The sequence below is a fragment of the Ictidomys tridecemlineatus genome, chromosome 1 (assembly GCF_052094955.1).
Source record: "Ictidomys tridecemlineatus isolate mIctTri1 chromosome 1, mIctTri1.hap1, whole genome shotgun sequence".
Taxonomy (NCBI): Eukaryota; Metazoa; Chordata; class Mammalia; order Rodentia; family Sciuridae; genus Ictidomys; species Ictidomys tridecemlineatus.
Genome location: NC_135477.1, coordinates 158,656,499 through 158,674,114, shown reverse-complemented (window position 1 = coordinate 158,674,114; position 17,616 = coordinate 158,656,499). Strand labels below are relative to the sequence as shown.

The 17,616-nt window shown below is 38.0% G+C and overlaps 1 protein-coding gene across 2 annotated transcripts; it reads right to left on the bottom strand.

Annotated features, from left to right (window-relative positions):
- Positions 1-272: 272 nt before the first annotated feature.
- Skp1 (S-phase kinase associated protein 1) lies at positions 273-17,176 on the bottom strand. 2 transcript variants are annotated; one of them, XM_013363123.4, is made up of 7 exons: positions 17,009-17,176; positions 15,490-15,675; positions 14,206-14,302; positions 7,806-7,879; positions 4,183-4,326; positions 2,535-2,675; positions 273-1,651 (listed from the first exon to the last, which is right to left on the bottom strand). In XM_013363123.4, exons 3-7 carry the CDS (start codon positions 14,300-14,302, stop codon positions 1,616-1,618), a joined length of 492 nt encoding a protein of 163 aa, XP_013218577.1. In that variant the 5' UTR covers positions 15,490-15,675; positions 17,009-17,176; the 3' UTR covers positions 273-1,615. The 2 variants fall into 2 exon arrangements, with proteins under 2 accessions (XP_013218577.1, XP_005335803.1); XM_005335746.5 differs by lacking the exon at positions 15,490-15,675 and having other exon boundaries at positions 17,009-17,173.
- Positions 17,177-17,616: the final 440 nt, after the last annotated feature.

The window sequence follows — 17,616 nt, the reverse complement described above, 5'->3', positions numbered from 1 at the left end:
CTGCCCAGGGCAAATGGAAAACAAGTTTATTTCCTAAGACAAATTGCAATGGTCATCCAACTTTCTGCAAAATGTCAGAAGATATTTCAGGCTTTTTGGTCAAAACAGTCTGGGTATTTTTGTTTGTTTGTTTTAAAAAACAAAAATTATTTTTAGCTCAAAGACTGTAAAAACAGACTGGGCCAGATATGACCCACATGCCTATTGTAGTTTGCGATTCTGATAAAGAAAAATAAACTGAGAATTAGGTGAGACAACAAATGGAACTTACATGAGAGTACATATGGGATTTTATTAGGCAAGATGAATTTGGAACAAGTAGGAAGAGAAATAAACAAGCTATTGTCATGATAACCTACACCAGAACAACTCACAGTAAATGTGAAGAAAATACAGTAAAATTACATATGAATACAGATAATGATAACTAGTAAAGATAAAGGGAACATAGTAGGAAAGGAAAAAAATCTGTGAAATATCTCAAGCCATCAAAAAATTTTCCTTCTACTGTAGAGGGAATGGCATGCGGTTTTGTGTGAAGAAGTGAAGCGCTGGCTCCAGTTAATCACATAAATGACAATTAGAAGAGACAGAAGTCATTAGTACTGTCTGGTTATGTCAGTAGCCTTCAGTGAGCTAGAACATGAACTGCCTAAAAAAATTTTTCAAGCTAAACCAAATATAACCAAATTTAACCCACTTAAAGTAAGTGAAAAGACACATATAAGTCCACAAAAGCAAACTATTTACTACCTACTACATAACTCACTTTTTATTGAAAGTATCTTGCACTTATGATGTTTTCTGGATTTTACCACATATTTCAATGTTAAAAGTTACTTTTTACATGCAAGTAGTATAAATAGTTTTCCCCATATGGGAACACTGATTTATAAAAGATGACATACCACATGAATGAAGTGTCTTTTTTAATTGAAAAGCTATCAAACTGTCTAGTTACATTTCTCCCCTCCAAATCTACAAACTGGGTAATAACTGAGTCTCTAGGCAACATATTCAAAACTGATTAAAAAAACAAAAAACAAACAAAAAACCCGAGTCCTTCGGTCCAATTAAGGGAACCCTGCTACATACAGGCAATCAATCCCAGTGGTACTGCTCGACTCCAGGAGGCTGGAAGAAATCCTAACAACCCCAACTCAGAACATTTACTTCAAGTAGCCTTTTTCCAGTTTCCAACTCATGAATAAAGATAATATTTTGTTAATTCTATTTCAGAAAACTTTTTGCAAGTTGTTTTATTTACAACGCCAACTTTTAAAAGCTCACTAAAGTTAACTGGACAATAAACTAGGCAGAAATTGCTTTACAAAAGGAGGGAAAGCCCAAAATGCCACTTTCTACAGAGAACCCACAGTTCAGTTTTATTCAGAGTAAAGAAAAAAAGAAACTTTCTCTCACACTAAAAGAAATTCAGCCATAGGTTTGGAGTCTGTACTCAAACTACACATGCAATAAGGACAATATTATGCTAATACAATTGATTTGCTGCTGCATTTGTCTACTGTTTGTCTAATATTAACAATTATAAACAGAGCAGTGCAACTAGTATTTGGAACAATCCTTATAGTGTTACAGTGTCAGGTACAACATTTCACTTCTCTTCACACCACTGGTTCTCTTTGCGTACCTAGAAGAAGAGACAAACATAAGCCAGCCTCAGTAAAAGCAAGGTGCTAAGCAACTCAGTTTTACTCTGTCTCTAAATAAAATACAAAACAGGGCTGGGGGGCTGGGGTAGCGCGCTCGCCTGGCATGCGTGCGGCCCGGGTTCAATCCTCAGCACCACATACAAACGAAGATGTTGTGTCCGCCAAATACTAAAAAATAAATATTAAAATTCTCTCTCTCCCTCTCTCACTCTTTTAAAAAAAAAAACAAAACAGGGCTGGGGATGTAGCTTAGTGATCAAGTGTTCCTGAAGATGTCCCTTAGTGATCTAGTGTCTTCAGAACCACCCCCCACAAAACAGAAAAATATTAGGCTAAGAGTACAGTTTCTGACTCCTTTTGTTTACCTTCCCAGATTTGTATTCTAGTCCTGCTGAAATTATTAAAAACAAACAAAAAATTCAATGGTAATTCACTTTAGTAAAAATTGAGAGAGCAAATTCAACTAGTTTATTCATATAATTTTGGTTCATAGCCACACCAACAGTTTGTTCATTTCTTCCCCATTCACTAATTTGCTCAGAAGTATTCTAGCCTACACTCTTCCTTTGGCTATGCTTTTCTGAGGTCAAATATGTATGGTCTATATATCCCAGATACTAAAATTAGAAAGTGCTAATGAATTAATATGAAGGAACTCTTTGGTTTAAAACTCATTTTTTCTTATAGTATTATCTAAGTGTTTAAACTCAGAGCAGTAAAAGTATGTGTAGGACTCAAAAGGTAACTTATCTCCCCTGAAGTTTCAAGATTCCTTGATAAAAGCACCTCTTTTCTTGTTATGTTAATGGGTTTTAGTCTCTTGAAAATCATGTGATCAAAGACAAACTTCATGTTACCCACCTGGGCTTCCTCCTCTTCAGTAAAGTCATTTTTTATATTGAAGGTTTTGCGAATCTCTTCAGGAGTTTTCCCCTTGATCATATTGGCAACAGTCTTGCACGTAACATCAAGCAAACCTTTGATGTCTAAGTAGTTTGCAGCCTGTAAAATATACCCAAGTATATTAGATGATTCAAGCTAAAACCAAAGTTAGTGACTGACAATCTACATTAATTAGCTTAAAATGCTAGTTAATTCTGCCAGGCACAGTGGCGCACACCTGTAATCCTAGCTGAGGCAGGAGGATCATGAGTTCAAAGCCAGCCTCAGTAATGTCAAGGCACTAAGCAACTCAATGAGACCCTGTCTCTAAATAAAATACAAAATGGGGCTGGGGATATAGCTCAGTGGATGAGTGCCCGAGTTCAATTCCTAGTACGGGGAAAAAAAAAAAAAAGCTAGTCAATTTTAAGACATTAATTCTTACTCTTTTATACTCATTCTTCTGCTTATTATGAGCTATTTCATCTTTTACTAGTTTAAGGTAGAAGCTTAGCTTTCTGGCTTGAAACTTTTCTAATCTAAGTGTTTTTAGTACTATCAATTTCTTTCAGGTATTAATTTAGCTGTGCCCAAGAGATTTTTCGGTGGTTTACTTGCAGTTCAGCATACTTTGTTTGGATTTCTCCTTAGACCTATGAGTTACTTAGAAATGTGTTTTCAAATACTTGCAAATTTTTTCAGGTATCTAATTAATTTCTAATTTAATTCTATTGAAGTTAAAGAACCCATTGTCTAACTTGAATTCTTTTAAATTTGACTTGTTTTATAAGTCAGAATATGGTTCATTGTGACAATATATATAATGTTCTTCAGATGTCAATTAAGAAACCCTAGTAGTGTTAGTGTTCCATGTCTTTACTGTTTTTCTATCTATAAAACAAATATTGCAATGATAGTTTTTTTTTTTTTAATATATTTATTTTTTCTTAGTTTTTGGCGGACACAACATCTTTGTTTGTATGTGGTGCTGAGGATCGAACCTGGGGCCGCACGCATGCCAGGCGAGCACGCTACCGCTTGAGCCACATCCCCAGCCCCGCAATGATAGTTTTTTTTTCTTTTTTATTCCAGTACTGGGGATAGAACCCAGAGCCTTGAACACACTAGGCAAGCAATCTACCACTGAGCTACACCCACAACCCACAGATTTGTATATTTCTTCTTTTTCTTGGATTTGCTTCAATTTTGAGTTCTGCTTTCTTAATGAACTGATCCCCTCATAAAATTACCCTTTAACCCTGTTTATATTCTTTGATCCAAAATCTACTTTTGTAGTCACTCCTGCCTTCTTGTCTAGTGTTACAGCAATACTCTCATCTTTTCCCATCCCAACCCAATTGTGCCTTTATATTTAAAAAGTGTGTTTCTTACAGAGCGCATATAACCAAGTCTTGATGGACATCATTGCCTTATAACTGGTGTTTGGATCAATTACATTAAATGTAATTATTAATATGTGAATTTAAATATAGTATTACATGTGAGTTTAGAAAGTATTAAAATTGAATATTAAGAGGTTATGAGGGGAATATCAATGAATTTAGCAAATTCAACTCTGTAAGAAGTGGTAAAAGCTCTAGAACAATCTTATACATTAAAAACATACCAGAATAAGTTCAAAAAGTGTTCCTTGGTCAACTTTCAGGAATTCTTGGTCCCAAACAGGGATATCGTCTGTTCGCTTTTCTTTGTTCTCATCATCCTCAGGAGGAGGGGGGTCATCCTTGTGGTGTGTGCACCACTGAATGACCTACAACAAAGAAAGTTCAATACTTCTGGGACATTCTATCACTCCACTGCTAAGACAGCATTATTCCTAAATTGGGATAATAACTATTTAGAGGTTGATTTGAATAATAAGTTAATAGCCAAGCCTGAATAGAAAAACTAAAACTTGAAGAATCTTTACAATCTTAGAGTGTAGAAGTTTTATTAGATAAATACAAACTATGCAGACATTTTTTGAAATGTACAAAAAGAATCATAAAGTCTGACAGGTTAATGACTGGAAGATACCAGCAACATGTACAACCAACAATGGATTAGTTTACAGAATATAAAAAAATTTTTTTTTTTGGTGTGGTTGGACACAATACCTTAATTTTTAAATTTTTATGTAGTGCTGAGGATGAAATCCAGTGCCTCACACATGCTAGGCAAGTACTCTACTGCTGAGCCACAACCCCAGCCCAAGAATATAAAAATCTTAATCACTATAAAGAAATGAGTTAAAAATATATACAAGCAATGGGGCTGGGATTGTGGCTCAGTAGTAGAGCACTCGCCTAGCGTGTGCAAGGTGCTGGGTTCGATCCTCAGCACCACATAAAAATAAATAAATAAAATAAAGGTATTGTGTCCAACTGCAACTAAAAAAATATTTTAAAAATATACACAGGCAATTAACAAAAGAAATCTGAATAGTCAAACATGCTCAGCCTTACTACACACAAAAATACTAAGTCAGATACTACTCTAAGAGAAAAATAAATCATAATTGTGAAGATACTAGTTACTAGCAGTATTTAAAGGAAACTCAGTCATCTACTAGAGAGTGTAAATTAATATAACTCCCTTGAAAAGTAATTTAGCGCTACCTAATAAAACCAAATATGTACATTACACTTATAACCAAGCAATTCTAAATAACCCAGAAATGAGCATATAACTACTGATGTAGGACAAAGCAGAAAAATCCATGTTCTCTTGGTGGCAGGGAATGAATATAAAGTTTCAGAAAACTGACTATTCAAATTATGTGCAGCAGCATAAAAACCAATAATCAATACTGGAAGTGTTAAGTTATAGACTCTAAGTAGTACGTAGATGGCTGTTTGCTATGTAATTCTTTCGACTTTTCTGTATCTTTAAAATTTTTTCATAGTATAATGCTGAGAGAAAATGACACAGCTGAGAAATTATAGTGCCAGGACGGACGGATGGACGGACACACAGGGACACACACACACACAGAATTATTTCAAAATGAAAAAGCCAAGCATAAGGGATTTCAGTAAATTAAATAATTGCTTTTTAAAAAGTATTTCAATTATGTAAGAAGCAGTAGTGGTGGGCTGGGGATGTGGCTCAAGCCATAGCGCGCTCGCCTGGTGTGCGTGCGGACCAGGTTCGATCCTCAGCACCACATACAAATAAAGATGTTGTGTCTGCCGAAAACTGAAAAATAAATTAAAAAAAAAAAAAAAAAAGAAGCAGTAGTGGTGTACTCCTGTACTTCCAGCAAACAGAGACTGAGGCAGGAGGATCCCAAGTTTGAAGTCAGTCTCAGCAACTTAGCAAGACCCTAACTCAAAGTAAAATACAAAGAGGATTCAAAATGAAACCATTTCATTTCATGCAGAATGAAAGAGCAACTATGAGTTCCTGCCATCCCAGTACCCTGTCCAGAGCCTGAGAGCTAAAACTCTCTAGCTCTGCCTCAGATACCTTTTGAAAACTCCATTTAATTAATGGCAAATAAATGGATTCCTGCTCCATAAGAGCACTGACTTCAATAATTCTACCTTGTTTGTGGGGCAGTGTCTGGATTGAACAGTAAGCAAATTTGGCAGTGGTAGAGTTTATGCATGCCCCCTGCATTGGGCTGCCACTTGACCAACTTGTCCAAGGGTATGACAATCAATAGACACTACAGTGGAATAAACATTATAGCCACCAGGTTTGTCCTGAAATAAACTTTTATGCTTGATCATAGAAATACACGTGTATTTTAGAGGTTTTGTGCTCTGTAAACAGAAGCTACATTGAAAGAACAATCCCAAAGGTAATTCAAATAAAGATAGCAAAAGTTGTCTGATATTCTTTCTTACAGTTACAAACTATGCAATGTACAAGTTGTGAGCATCAGATAGCCTTAAAGTTGGTCGTGACCTTCCTGTACATGACTCTCACATCCAAGAGGTGATTTAAAAAAAAAAAAAAATGCAGTCCAAAGTGAACAAAGAAATAGAGACCTTAGGCATAAAGGAAAACATTTGTGGTTCCCCATTCAGGGCTTCTTCCTATCCTCCAAGGGCTAGTGAGTCCTAGAGGAGTTTGTTCCGTTCTCATGTTTGTGTTTTGTTTAAAAGAAAAGTGAATGATCAATAAATAACACACATTTTTATAATAAAATCATCTTTTCATACTCAAAAATGTGCTAATACAAAAGACCAGACAACTCAAATATTTATAAGGCCTTGATAAATAAACTGCAACAACTATCTATAGTCATGATCGTACTACAAAGAATTTTTAAAAAGGATGCTATGAGTTGAAAGATCATCATTTTATTTAGTATATGGATAAAGAAAACATTTGCAAGTACAGTCTGCTACCTTAAGAATGAGAAGAAATATACTTATTTGTTAATTATCTGCAACACAATATATTGGAAGATTAAATGATTACCTGAAGGAGGGGGATCAGAGTTAACACGGAAATGAGAATGAAGTGTTACGTGTTCCTTTATTTTTGGTTTTAGTCAAAAATATAACTCTAGAAAGGTAGGCATAATTCCATGATGCTCTGAGAAATATTTTTATGAAAGGCTATTTACCAATATCTATGAAAATTTAGGTGTATAAACCATCTTCTGACCCAGATTTCTTACTGTATCATCTACATAGACATAGGAGTACCAAGTATAGAAACCTTTCTGTAAAGCATGTGATTAGCATGCACAAGACTTCAAGTTCCATTCCCAAGACCGCAAAAAAAGAAAAAAAGTGTTTCTAATAATCAATGACAATGGTCAACGGTGGCAACAAAGCAGACAAAACTTCTTTCTGTATAGTATTGTTTAAAATCATTCAAATAATTGTTGAACAGTCAAATTTAAAAGTAATTTAGGCAGTAAAGTTCTAATACAGGTGGTTAAGTAGACTTAACTGATGTCAGGAAAACACTGATAGTATATGCCTCAATAAAAACTATACAAAAGAATAAGTTCAAGTGTGGTTGAGTCTACTTTCAGAAAATCTACCCAAAATAAAAAAAAAAAAAAAAAGAAAACGAGAAAACTACATTTTCCTATTTCAGGATTAGAAGCATCATAGGCTAGATTTGGAACTACTCATCTAGACAAAGAATAATGAAAACATGTAGAAGCTTAAAAGCTAAATTCACTGAAGACCTTAAAAGATGCTGGGAATGCAGCTCAGTGGGAGACCTAAGGCCCTGGGTTCAATCACCAGAATGAATGAATAAAAAAATAAATGAAGACCTTACCTTTTTTAATATTGCTGCATTAACATTTGGTAGAGGAACTGGGTCATCATCTCCTTCATCATCCATTCCCAAATCTAAAAAAACCGGAAGAGTGACCATTATTTCCAACTCTCTACTCCCAACTAGGCTATATTTAAAACTTGCAAGGCACACTGTATGAAAGAAAACACAAAGTACTTTACTAAGAATAGTTTTTTTTTTTTTTTTTTGAAAGTGAGAGAGGAGAGAGAGAAAGAGAAATTTTTTAATATTTATTTTTTAGTTCTCGGCGGACACAACATCTTTGTTGGTATGTGGTGCTGAGGATCGAACCCGGGTCGCACGCATGCCAGGCGAGCGCGCTACCGCTTGAGCCACATCCCCAGCCCTAAGAATAGTTTAAGAGCATTTAAAATTGGTGGTTCCTGACAATGGGTCCATGATCCACCCAAAAGCTGTGTGAGTGGGACGAGAATATAATAAAAGAGAAGTTTTTAATTAGATTTAACAAGAGGGGCTAAATGAAAAAGTGACTTAAGATAGCCAGTCATCAGGAAACAAAATTAAGGCCAGACCCTTATTCTTACTCTCTTTATACCAAATTCTCTAGATGGACTGCATTTAGAAAAACAATGAAAAGCATTATAAGTAATAAAAATTTCAATCCACTGAAATATGAAACCCATGTGTTCCATCCCCAGTACTGCAAAACAAAAAATACAAAATAAAAATAAAAAATACGCGCGCTCGCATGAGGTCATGCAGCTACTGACAAAAACAAGGCAGACAACCCATATACACTGGTATGATCAAGAAGCTAGATATAAAGATAAATGTTATCTGAATAAATGTGGAAATATGCTTACACATTTGTCTAAAAATTACCTCCAGAAAACTTGAGGAACAGTGAAGATATTAAGTCTAAGGAAGTTAACAGAGAATGTGGGTTGAGGGACTTACTTTCAACATATACCCTTGCATTTAGTCTATTAAGCACTTATTACCTAAAATAATGAATCTACAAGTTTCTCCGATAACAAAGGTGTAACTCAAATTCTCAAAATGGTTGGTGAGCCAGATGCAATGGCGCACACCTGCAAATCCAGCAACTCGGGAGGTTGGAGCAGGGACTCAGGAGGCTGCAGCAGGAGGATCCCAAGTTCAAGGCCAGCATGGGCAACTTAGCCAGATCCTGTCTCAAAATAAAAAAGGGCTGGGGATATAGCTCAGTGGTAGAATATCCCCCAGGTTCAATCCCCAGTACTGCGTGAAGGGTAAAAATAGTGAATCTTTTTTGTTTGGGGGGTGGGTAGTACTGGGGGGTTGAACCCAGGGGTATTCTACCCCTGAGCTATATCCCTGGACTTTTTTTTTTTTTTTTTTGGAGAGAGGGTCTAGCTAAGTTGCCCAATCTGGCCTCAAACTTGGGATCCTCCAGGTCCAGCTTCTCAAATAGGTGGGGTTACAGGTATGCACCACCATACCTAGCTTGGTTTAAAGATTCTGAATAGAAATGTTTTTGTTGTTGTTTTTTTTACCTATCCTTCAGTTTCTATACAATTAAAGAAGAGCTCCCTAACAAAATAATGTAATTGTTACCAAGTACCAAAATTAGAGGCCAAAGTTATCGTGCTGTATGGTTTTAACAGAGTTATTAGTGATGCAACACGGCCAATACTTAGTCAAACATTTAAGTACCTAATATACAAGATGCTGTCCTAGGCAGGAGAGAGTCAGCAATGAATACAGGAGCGTGGTGAGTGGGGAGTTGAAATTTAAAAATTTCTCCTAAGATTATCCTAGTAAAATCCTAAGAGGCAAAAATACCTGAAGCAGAGGGAACAGGCAAATGAACTAAGGAGTGCCTGGAATGTTCTGAAAACACCAAGGGCTAAGCACAGTACACTCCTGTAGTCCCTACTACACAAGAGGCTGAGGCAGAAGGATCATTTGAGCCCAGGATTTTTAGGCCAGTCCAGGCAATTTAACTAGACCCGATCTCAAAAACTAAACAAAATAAACATAAACACTAAAGAATCTAATATTATTAGATTGGTGTTAATAAATAGGAAGTGAAGCAGATAAGAACTGAGTAATAGGGAGCTAAATAGTAGTAAGATACTCAGCTTTCTGGCATAAGAGGAAGCAGGAGGGAGAAAAGAGGGAAAACTACTCTGGTTTTGATAATTCAGGAACAAGTCGTCAACTTGGACAAGGTTTGTACCTAACAAGGAATTAAGAAATGGTTTACTCCTGTATGCATTTTGAAGAAAAAGCCCAAAGAATTTGCCAAGAAAATGGAATATATGAGGAGTCAGAGAAGACTGGGGTTTATGGCATGGGAAGGATAGATCTGTCACTGGTAACTGTTATGCAAGGTGTCAAAATCAGGCCTTGTGGCACACACCGATAATCCCAACAACTTGGGAGGCTGAGGCAGGAGGATCTCAAGTTTAAGCACAGCCTCAGCAACTCAGCAAGACTCTTATCTCTATAAAATAAAGAATTAAAAGGGCTGGGGATGCAGCTCAGTTGTAAAGTGCGACAGGGTTCAATCCCCAGTTCCCTTCAAAAAAAAAAAAAATGTAGGTGAATTTGGGAATTGCTATTGCCATGATTCATGATGCTATGGTACTATGACCAAGGGAATGAAGGAGTACAGAAACAAAAAAAAAAAGTCCAAGGATTAAGTCCTAGGGAACAGGCTTTAGTGATGTGTTATGGTATGAATGTGAGCCATCTCCCAAAAGCTCATGTGTGAAACAACGCAAGGAGGTTCAGAGGAAAAAAAATGACTGGGTCCTAAGATTCTTAACCCAATCAGCAAATTAACCCCCTGATAGGGTTTAACTGAGTGATAACTTAAGTGGTAGGGTGTGGCTGGAAGAGGTGAGAATTACAGCATGGCTTTGGTGTGTATATTTGTATATGGAGAGTGGAGAATGTTTCCTGATCACCATGAGGTGAGCTGCTTCTCTTAGCCACACTTTCTGGCCATGATGTTTAGCCATCCCTGAGTCCCAAGAAATGGAGCCAGCCTTCTATGGGCCAAGACCTCTGAAAACATGAGCCCTCAAATAAACTCTTCCTCCTCTATAATTTTGCTGGTGGGGTCATTTAGTCATAGCAGCAAAAAAAAAGCTGACTAAAACAAGATAGGAGACAGGCACCAAGTGAGGTAAGTAGTATAATAAAGTCTCTTGGAAGCAACTAAAAGAAGCCAATTTTCAAGTGTCTAGTTGACAATCAAAAACAGACAAGGCATTTAACCACTTGGAGGTTACTAAGTTTAACAAGCAGTTTAAATGGAGTGGTAAAGGCAAGAACAGATTCAAGTTGGGCACAGTGGTGCATGACTGCCATCCCAGCTATTCAGGAGACTGAAGGACTTTAAGTTCCAGGCTAGTCTGGGCATCTTACCAAGACCTGACTTGGGGGGTGGGGGTGGGTAGGCTAGGGATGTATAGCCCAGATGCAGACCACTCAGTTTCCCAGTACTGAGGAGGGAGCAGACTCAAAAAGAAGTTACACAATGTAAAATACTGGTGCTTGGAGAGTTAAGATAAGGGAAAACAAAATAGAAAGCCAGCTTTTTAGTTCCAAAGGTTATTTGGAAGAAAGCTTAAGTCACATTAAAATTTTAAGCTCCTTAAGAATTGTACTGTTTACTTCTTCAGCACTTGGATGTGAAGCACTTTTTTGTTTTTAAACCAAATGCACAAGTAGCAACAGGCATTCCTTTAAGCTATTTGGTTTCAAGGACTTCTAAAAGAAACCTGTGTCCTGATACCACACCCTGGACCTGAACAAATAAGCCAATCCACATGTATACATGCCAAGATTTTCACTTCTGATTGTCCTGTGATTAAAAGGTTTTATTTTGTTTTCTAAGTCACATGAAACTCTAACAAGAGACACTGCAGATGCAAAACAAGGAAAGCAGTAAGTTGCCAAATTCAAAAGACTACAGTCTTCAAAAGGTTAGAATCCTGTATAAGATACTGGTACTTAAGATAAAACCATTCACCTCTGATTTCCAAAAGGTATGGAGAGAATCATTTAACTGTTGCTATCAATCCACTTGCTTCAGTGATTAAAGGTGACATAAGAAGCCCTATGTTCTTAAAATTGACAAATGTTCTTTGAAGCAGCACGGGACAGATTAGTGTGTCAGGCACCAACTAATATGAAATAAAGAACACTTTCATTGCCAAAGCAAGTATACAGGCAGCAATTTTACTGTCAGTTTCTACATTTTTCACATAAAGCCTTACTCACCTGCCTTTAGAGATATCTGGATTGCTTTCATATTCTTTATTAGTGACCATACCATAATTCTTCATTTAACAGGTACTTGATGAACAGTGACTGTGGGATGTACCAAGGGGTTTATAAACCTAATAGAAGTGATCTGTGTAAGTTACAAGAATATAGGACTGCAAGTGCCACACGATTGGTACCAAAAACCAAAAATAATGCGGTGTTCAGCTTTTATTGGAAAGCAGAAGCCTCTTATTTAGAAAACTGAAAACACATTCTCCACAATTCAATTTCTACCTCTACCACACCTAAATATCTACGTTAGTAGTCCTCTAACTTATCAACTATAATAAAACCCTAAGTAGCCAGTCTATAGTATATGAATCTGGTAATCATTCTAGTCATCTAGAAATACTTACTCTACCCTTTGTTTCCACAAATCCTACTCCACTGATTTGTTCAATTCTGACGACTATATTCTTAACACCTCAGCCCTGCACTAACCTCATCTTCCAGAGTTATACTCTAATAGTGCACCATACAAACCAAGTCTATCTCTAGCAGTTTTAAAAGCCAGGGGCCAAGATCCAAATTTGCCTACTAGACAGCTGCATTGATATTTATTTATTTAGGTACCAGGGATTGAACCCAAGGGTGCTTAACCAGCCCTTTTATTTTCTTAAGACAAGGTCTCACTAAGTCCATAGGGCCTCGCGAAATTGCTGAGGTTGGCCTCAAACTTGCAATCCTCCTGTGTATCTGAGATTACAGTGTGTGCCACTATGTTCTGCTCTACATAGATCTTTTGAAGGAATCTCAAAACAGTTCAAGCTCAGAGTCATTTTCTTCTACATTCCTCTCCAATCCATGTACAGTTCTACCAATGACAGTACCAAAATCCCACTGGCCCCAACAAACCTCAACTAATAACTTTAATTATACTTGTTTCTAATTAATCCTATCTACCTCAGAATGATTTCCAAAACATTCTAATTTTACTAAACTTGAAATACATGTAATCTTTCTAGTACTCCCACTGTGTCTTTCCAAAAGGGTAAAGAACACCGTCAAGATATTCCTGCAGCATTACTTGGCACACAACTTTATTAATGCACTAATTACACCAAGTGACTGTTTGCTTTGTTTAGTGTCTGGCTCTGCTCCCTTCCTAGGTTATAATTCTTCAACGGCAAAGATTATCTCTCACCTTCTTTTCACTAGCATATAGCTAGCACTTGGCACATAACCCCTTTCTTCATTTAAGTATTTGTAAGCTGCAGATCTTGCTTATATAAAAACCTGACATTTCAGTGCTAAAGAACACCACTGCTACCAAGTTTTGTCTTCCATCAATTTTAGACAGATTTGTACTGGTAACACTAAGAAAGCTTCAAAGTTTCAGGACCTGTTTTCTTGTGTCACTCTGCTGTGTTCCATATATATACACTTCTCAGCAGGTTCAGAGGAATGACACAAGGGAAACCTTTTTTTAAAACAAAAATGACATTTACACATCTACAGAGCTTACTCCCTATGCGAAAACAAGGTGTTCTATTTAGCTATGGTAAAATAGCCCTTTCCCAAAGGCTTTAGTTTTTGTTATTAGAATTTGGGTGCAGTGGCACATCCCTATAATCCCAGAGACCTAGGAGGCTGAGTTAGAGGCCAGTCTCATAAACTTAATGAACCCCTCAGAATGCAGACACACTGTCTCAAAATAAAAAAATGAAAAGGGTTCTGGGTATAGTTAGTAGCAAAGGGCCCCTGGATTCAATCCACAGTTCCAAAAGGAAAAAAAAAAACAAATATGAATCCAAGTTTATTTGAAACAAAAAGGGACCACTGTCTGACACCTGAAAAATTATCTTGTGGTTTTATCCTTTTAGGAAGTATAAAAGTCATTAATTAAGACACTGCTGCGGAAAAGATGACCTGTGTCAGAACAATGCAGTCTATGCTTTAAAGACAAAAAAATGAAAATGTTAAAAAAAAAAAAAATCCCCAGCACCACCAAAAAAATTAAAAAGAAAGAAAGAAAATGTTACCCTTTCATAGTCTTGAGTCTTATGACAGATGTAGTTCATGTAAATCCAATATTCACAAGTTATCTCAAACACATTTCTTCTCCTTACCTCCCACCTAGGTTTTCTGATAGACTTACCTTCCAACATGGTCTTGATTGTCACAGATTGTTTGGCAATTTCTACGTCAACTTCAAATATCTCCCCATCAGAACTCTGCAACTTAATTGAAGGCATCTAAAAAAGGCATACTGAATGTGAAATTCAAGAGATACTAGGTTCTATGTGACATTTCATCAACTACAGTCTGTCATGTCTAACTTATAAATTATAATAAAGACTAAATAACCTACAGTATATAACCTTGTAAAACACTGTTGTAAGTAGTTCTTCACAGGCTAGACAATAGTATGTCTACAAATTTTTTTCAAAGTATACTTTTCAGGAACCAAAGCTTTTAAGGTCTGCCCTACTGAACTCACTATTGATATAAATTTAAGAGTTAGTCTATACTTCTGATGTAAATTCTATTCAAAGAAAAATATATTTAGTTGCTTTCTGTTCCCACTGAATAATAACTACTCTATTTGAATAGTTAACTGCTACAATCAACCACCTGCAAATCTGAGGTGATCATTCCAAATAAACAAAGCTATCCAATAAGATAGTAATTTCCCCATAGTTAGACCTACTAGTAAAAATTGAGTTCATATCCAAAGAGTAGATCAGGATATGCTCATTTCTATATGAACCAATGCAAGACCATATACAAAAGAATAAAAGGATTTAAGGATAAACAGGTGTTAATACAGTTCCCAAAACCTCATAAGATTAAAATTCGGAGTTCTTTCTGACTTTCATTATTCATTGTCCAGGTGGCCAAGTTTAAGATCTTTTGGCAAATACCCATAATATCCTACTCCCTGCTTCAAAATACATTTATTAACTCAAATGAATCATGAGTTATTAGGAACAAAATATCTTACATAAAATTAAGCAATTGACTTCAAAGAACTTGAGTTCTGGCAAAAAAAACAAAAAAATCCACTGAAACTAAAGGTTCTAAGACAGCAAATTATTTCCATCTTAAAAAAAAATAGCAATATCCTACTGTTAAGATTAATTCAAAATCTCTAAAATTCACATAGGTCCAGGCTTTCAGGTGTTCATAATCCTACCATGTCCCTATTTAGTAACTTAGTTTTGAAGCTTTCTAGGTGGGCTAAAAGAAATAGTGTCAATTTTAACCAAAATGTAGAGTTTGGCATTCAGAACTGTTATTTGTACCTATTTTAGGTTCAGAGAGTTAACACATACTACATCACTTAAAATATTCATTCAGCTTTTCTGAGACAACTTGGGTGTTGCCATCACCCAAGCAAACAAGTTGTTAGAAGGAAGCAAAAAGGTAAAGCATGTTTTACAATCGCCACTGAAATATTCAGCTCTCTCCTCCAAGGCTAGAAAGAATCAGATTTCACTTTTCAGCTGACAAACACGTCTGCTTCTCCATGTTACTTAGTGCTTGCCAATAATGCAGTTGTCCTGCTCAATGGAAAAAGGCCCAGGGTGGCGGACCCTCCCTGTGACAAGGCAACAACAAAAGGTATCTGTGAAAGAAAATATTTTAAAGTGAGCCCAACTTTAATAACCAAACACTTTACATTTTTTTAATATTCTATACTACTGCAATGAACATTCCAGAAACACAAACCTAATAACTCAGTTGATAAATAAATAAAAGCAAGACAACAATTTCATATTTCCTTGAAATAATTAACAATAAAGAAAGATGTGCTTAGTCACAGTCAAATTCGTGTATTAGGTTACTCTTAAGTGAGCCAGGATCTTATTAAATAACAGAAAGGCAATTGGTTAATCTGTAATTCGATGCACTTTGTAATCCTAGACTTTACAAAGAGAACTTTCAGCATTATAGAGGAATTAAATACAAAATTTTTATTAATGGCGAATTTAAAATCATTTTTAAAAACTCTTTATCTAGGCTCCTGTACTGAAAATTAGAGAAGCCTCCAAGATTGGCATAAAGTGATTTCTATCACATCACAAAGTTAAAAAAAAAAACAAACCTGTTTTTAGTGACCCGAAATTATAAAAACTTATTTTTTGGACTGTAGGGTGGAGAAGATTGTTATATGACACATACGTTCTATTGTGGCACTGATGAATAAAATGCATGCCCCCAAAATCCAAACCTGAAGTAACCACTGAAAAGTGAACCAAAGCAGGTAAACTTTTTATCCCCTTAAAAAGCCAGACACGTCAAATTTTCAGGAGCCCGGGCTCCTAAAAGTCACACCACTGTGACGACGATATCTGCTAATACAAATAATTTCAGCGGCTCTAGGCCGTGGCAAAACAAGGCCGAGAAACATTTAGAAAGCGAAGGCGGTTATCTGCTGAGACTTGGCGGCAGAGCAGGACCGGTAGCTAGTGACACTAGATACAGGCGAGAGAAAGGAAGGGAGCCAAAAATGCAGCGGACTACGCCGCCATACTCCCTCCAGATAACAACAACAAAAAAAAAACCTCAGGCACCGACACACGCCCACTCTTACGCCGCCGCCCACGGCAACAAGCTCAAGGCCGAGGCAGGCCCGGTGCGGCCCAGGCCTTGCAGCTGAGTTCCGCGCCAGCTGATGCTCGCCCGCAAAAAAGGCCCGAGCTCGAGCCCGTTTCATACTCAAGAGGCGCCGTGAGGGCGCGCGGCCACTACAGGCCTGGGCGAGTCGTGCGCAGAAGGGCTGAACAGGCCCGGACGGCGCCTCCCGGAGAACGGGGTCGACAACGGGTTCCACCGGGCCTGAGGCGAGGCCAGGCCCAGACGCAGCCCTCCTCGCGCAAGCCAAAGCCGCTGCAGTACCGCCACCCACCCCGCAACCCGAGGCCACAGCCCCCTCTAGCTCGTAGGTGACTACTCACGGTGTTTGGTCTCAAGAAAAACGGCGGTCCGGAGGCTGAAGGGAGCGGGACGGCGACCACACGAGGAAATAAAAAGGTGCTGGACAAGGCCACTCCAGCGGCGCCTCGCGGCGTTGGCCTTTATACAAGCGGGCGCAGGCGCCGAGGACCCGGGGCCTGCGGCGTCACACAGCCGGCTGGGCTGGCCGCCGAGATTGCCTGACGGCAGTCCGAGATGGGTGGGGCGGGCCCAGGGCGCCGGCGGGCAACGCTGACCAAAAGAGGCGGGGCCGCGGTCAGGGGATTTGGGGCCGGAGATTTTGCCTCACCCCCGCCCGCAAGAGCGCGGCTCGGTCTCTTCAAAGCCGGCACCAGCCACCGGCGGCTTTACCTCCGCGTCCCGGAAGGGTCTTTCAGGCAGGGGCTGTCCCAAGCTGTGTGAAAGACCCCAATCCTCCAAAGACTGGAAACAACAAACAACGAAATGCGGGTGGTTGTGGGCGTGTGAGAGCTACTGAGGAATGTGTCACGGAAATGATACACCCTGACTGCAAGCGCTCTCCACAGGAACTCCATGAAATGACATAGTGTTAGCTCTTTTTACCTTTATAGTGAGGAAAGGGGTTCCA

Excerpts from the sequence above, each read along its gene's own strand:
- Skp1 (XM_013363123.4), bottom strand. The coding sequence starts at position 14,302 with ATGCCTTCAATTAAGTTGCAGAGTTCTGATGGGGAGATATTTGAAGTT. Across the intron at positions 7,880-14,205 it reads AATCAAGACCATGTTGGAAG|ATTTGGGAATGGATGATGAA; the intron begins GTAAGTCTATCA and ends CGGTTTTTTTAG. Across the intron at positions 4,327-7,805 it reads ATGCAGCAATATTAAAAAAG|GTCATTCAGTGGTGCACACA; the intron begins GTAAGGTCTTCA and ends TCTTTGTTGTAG.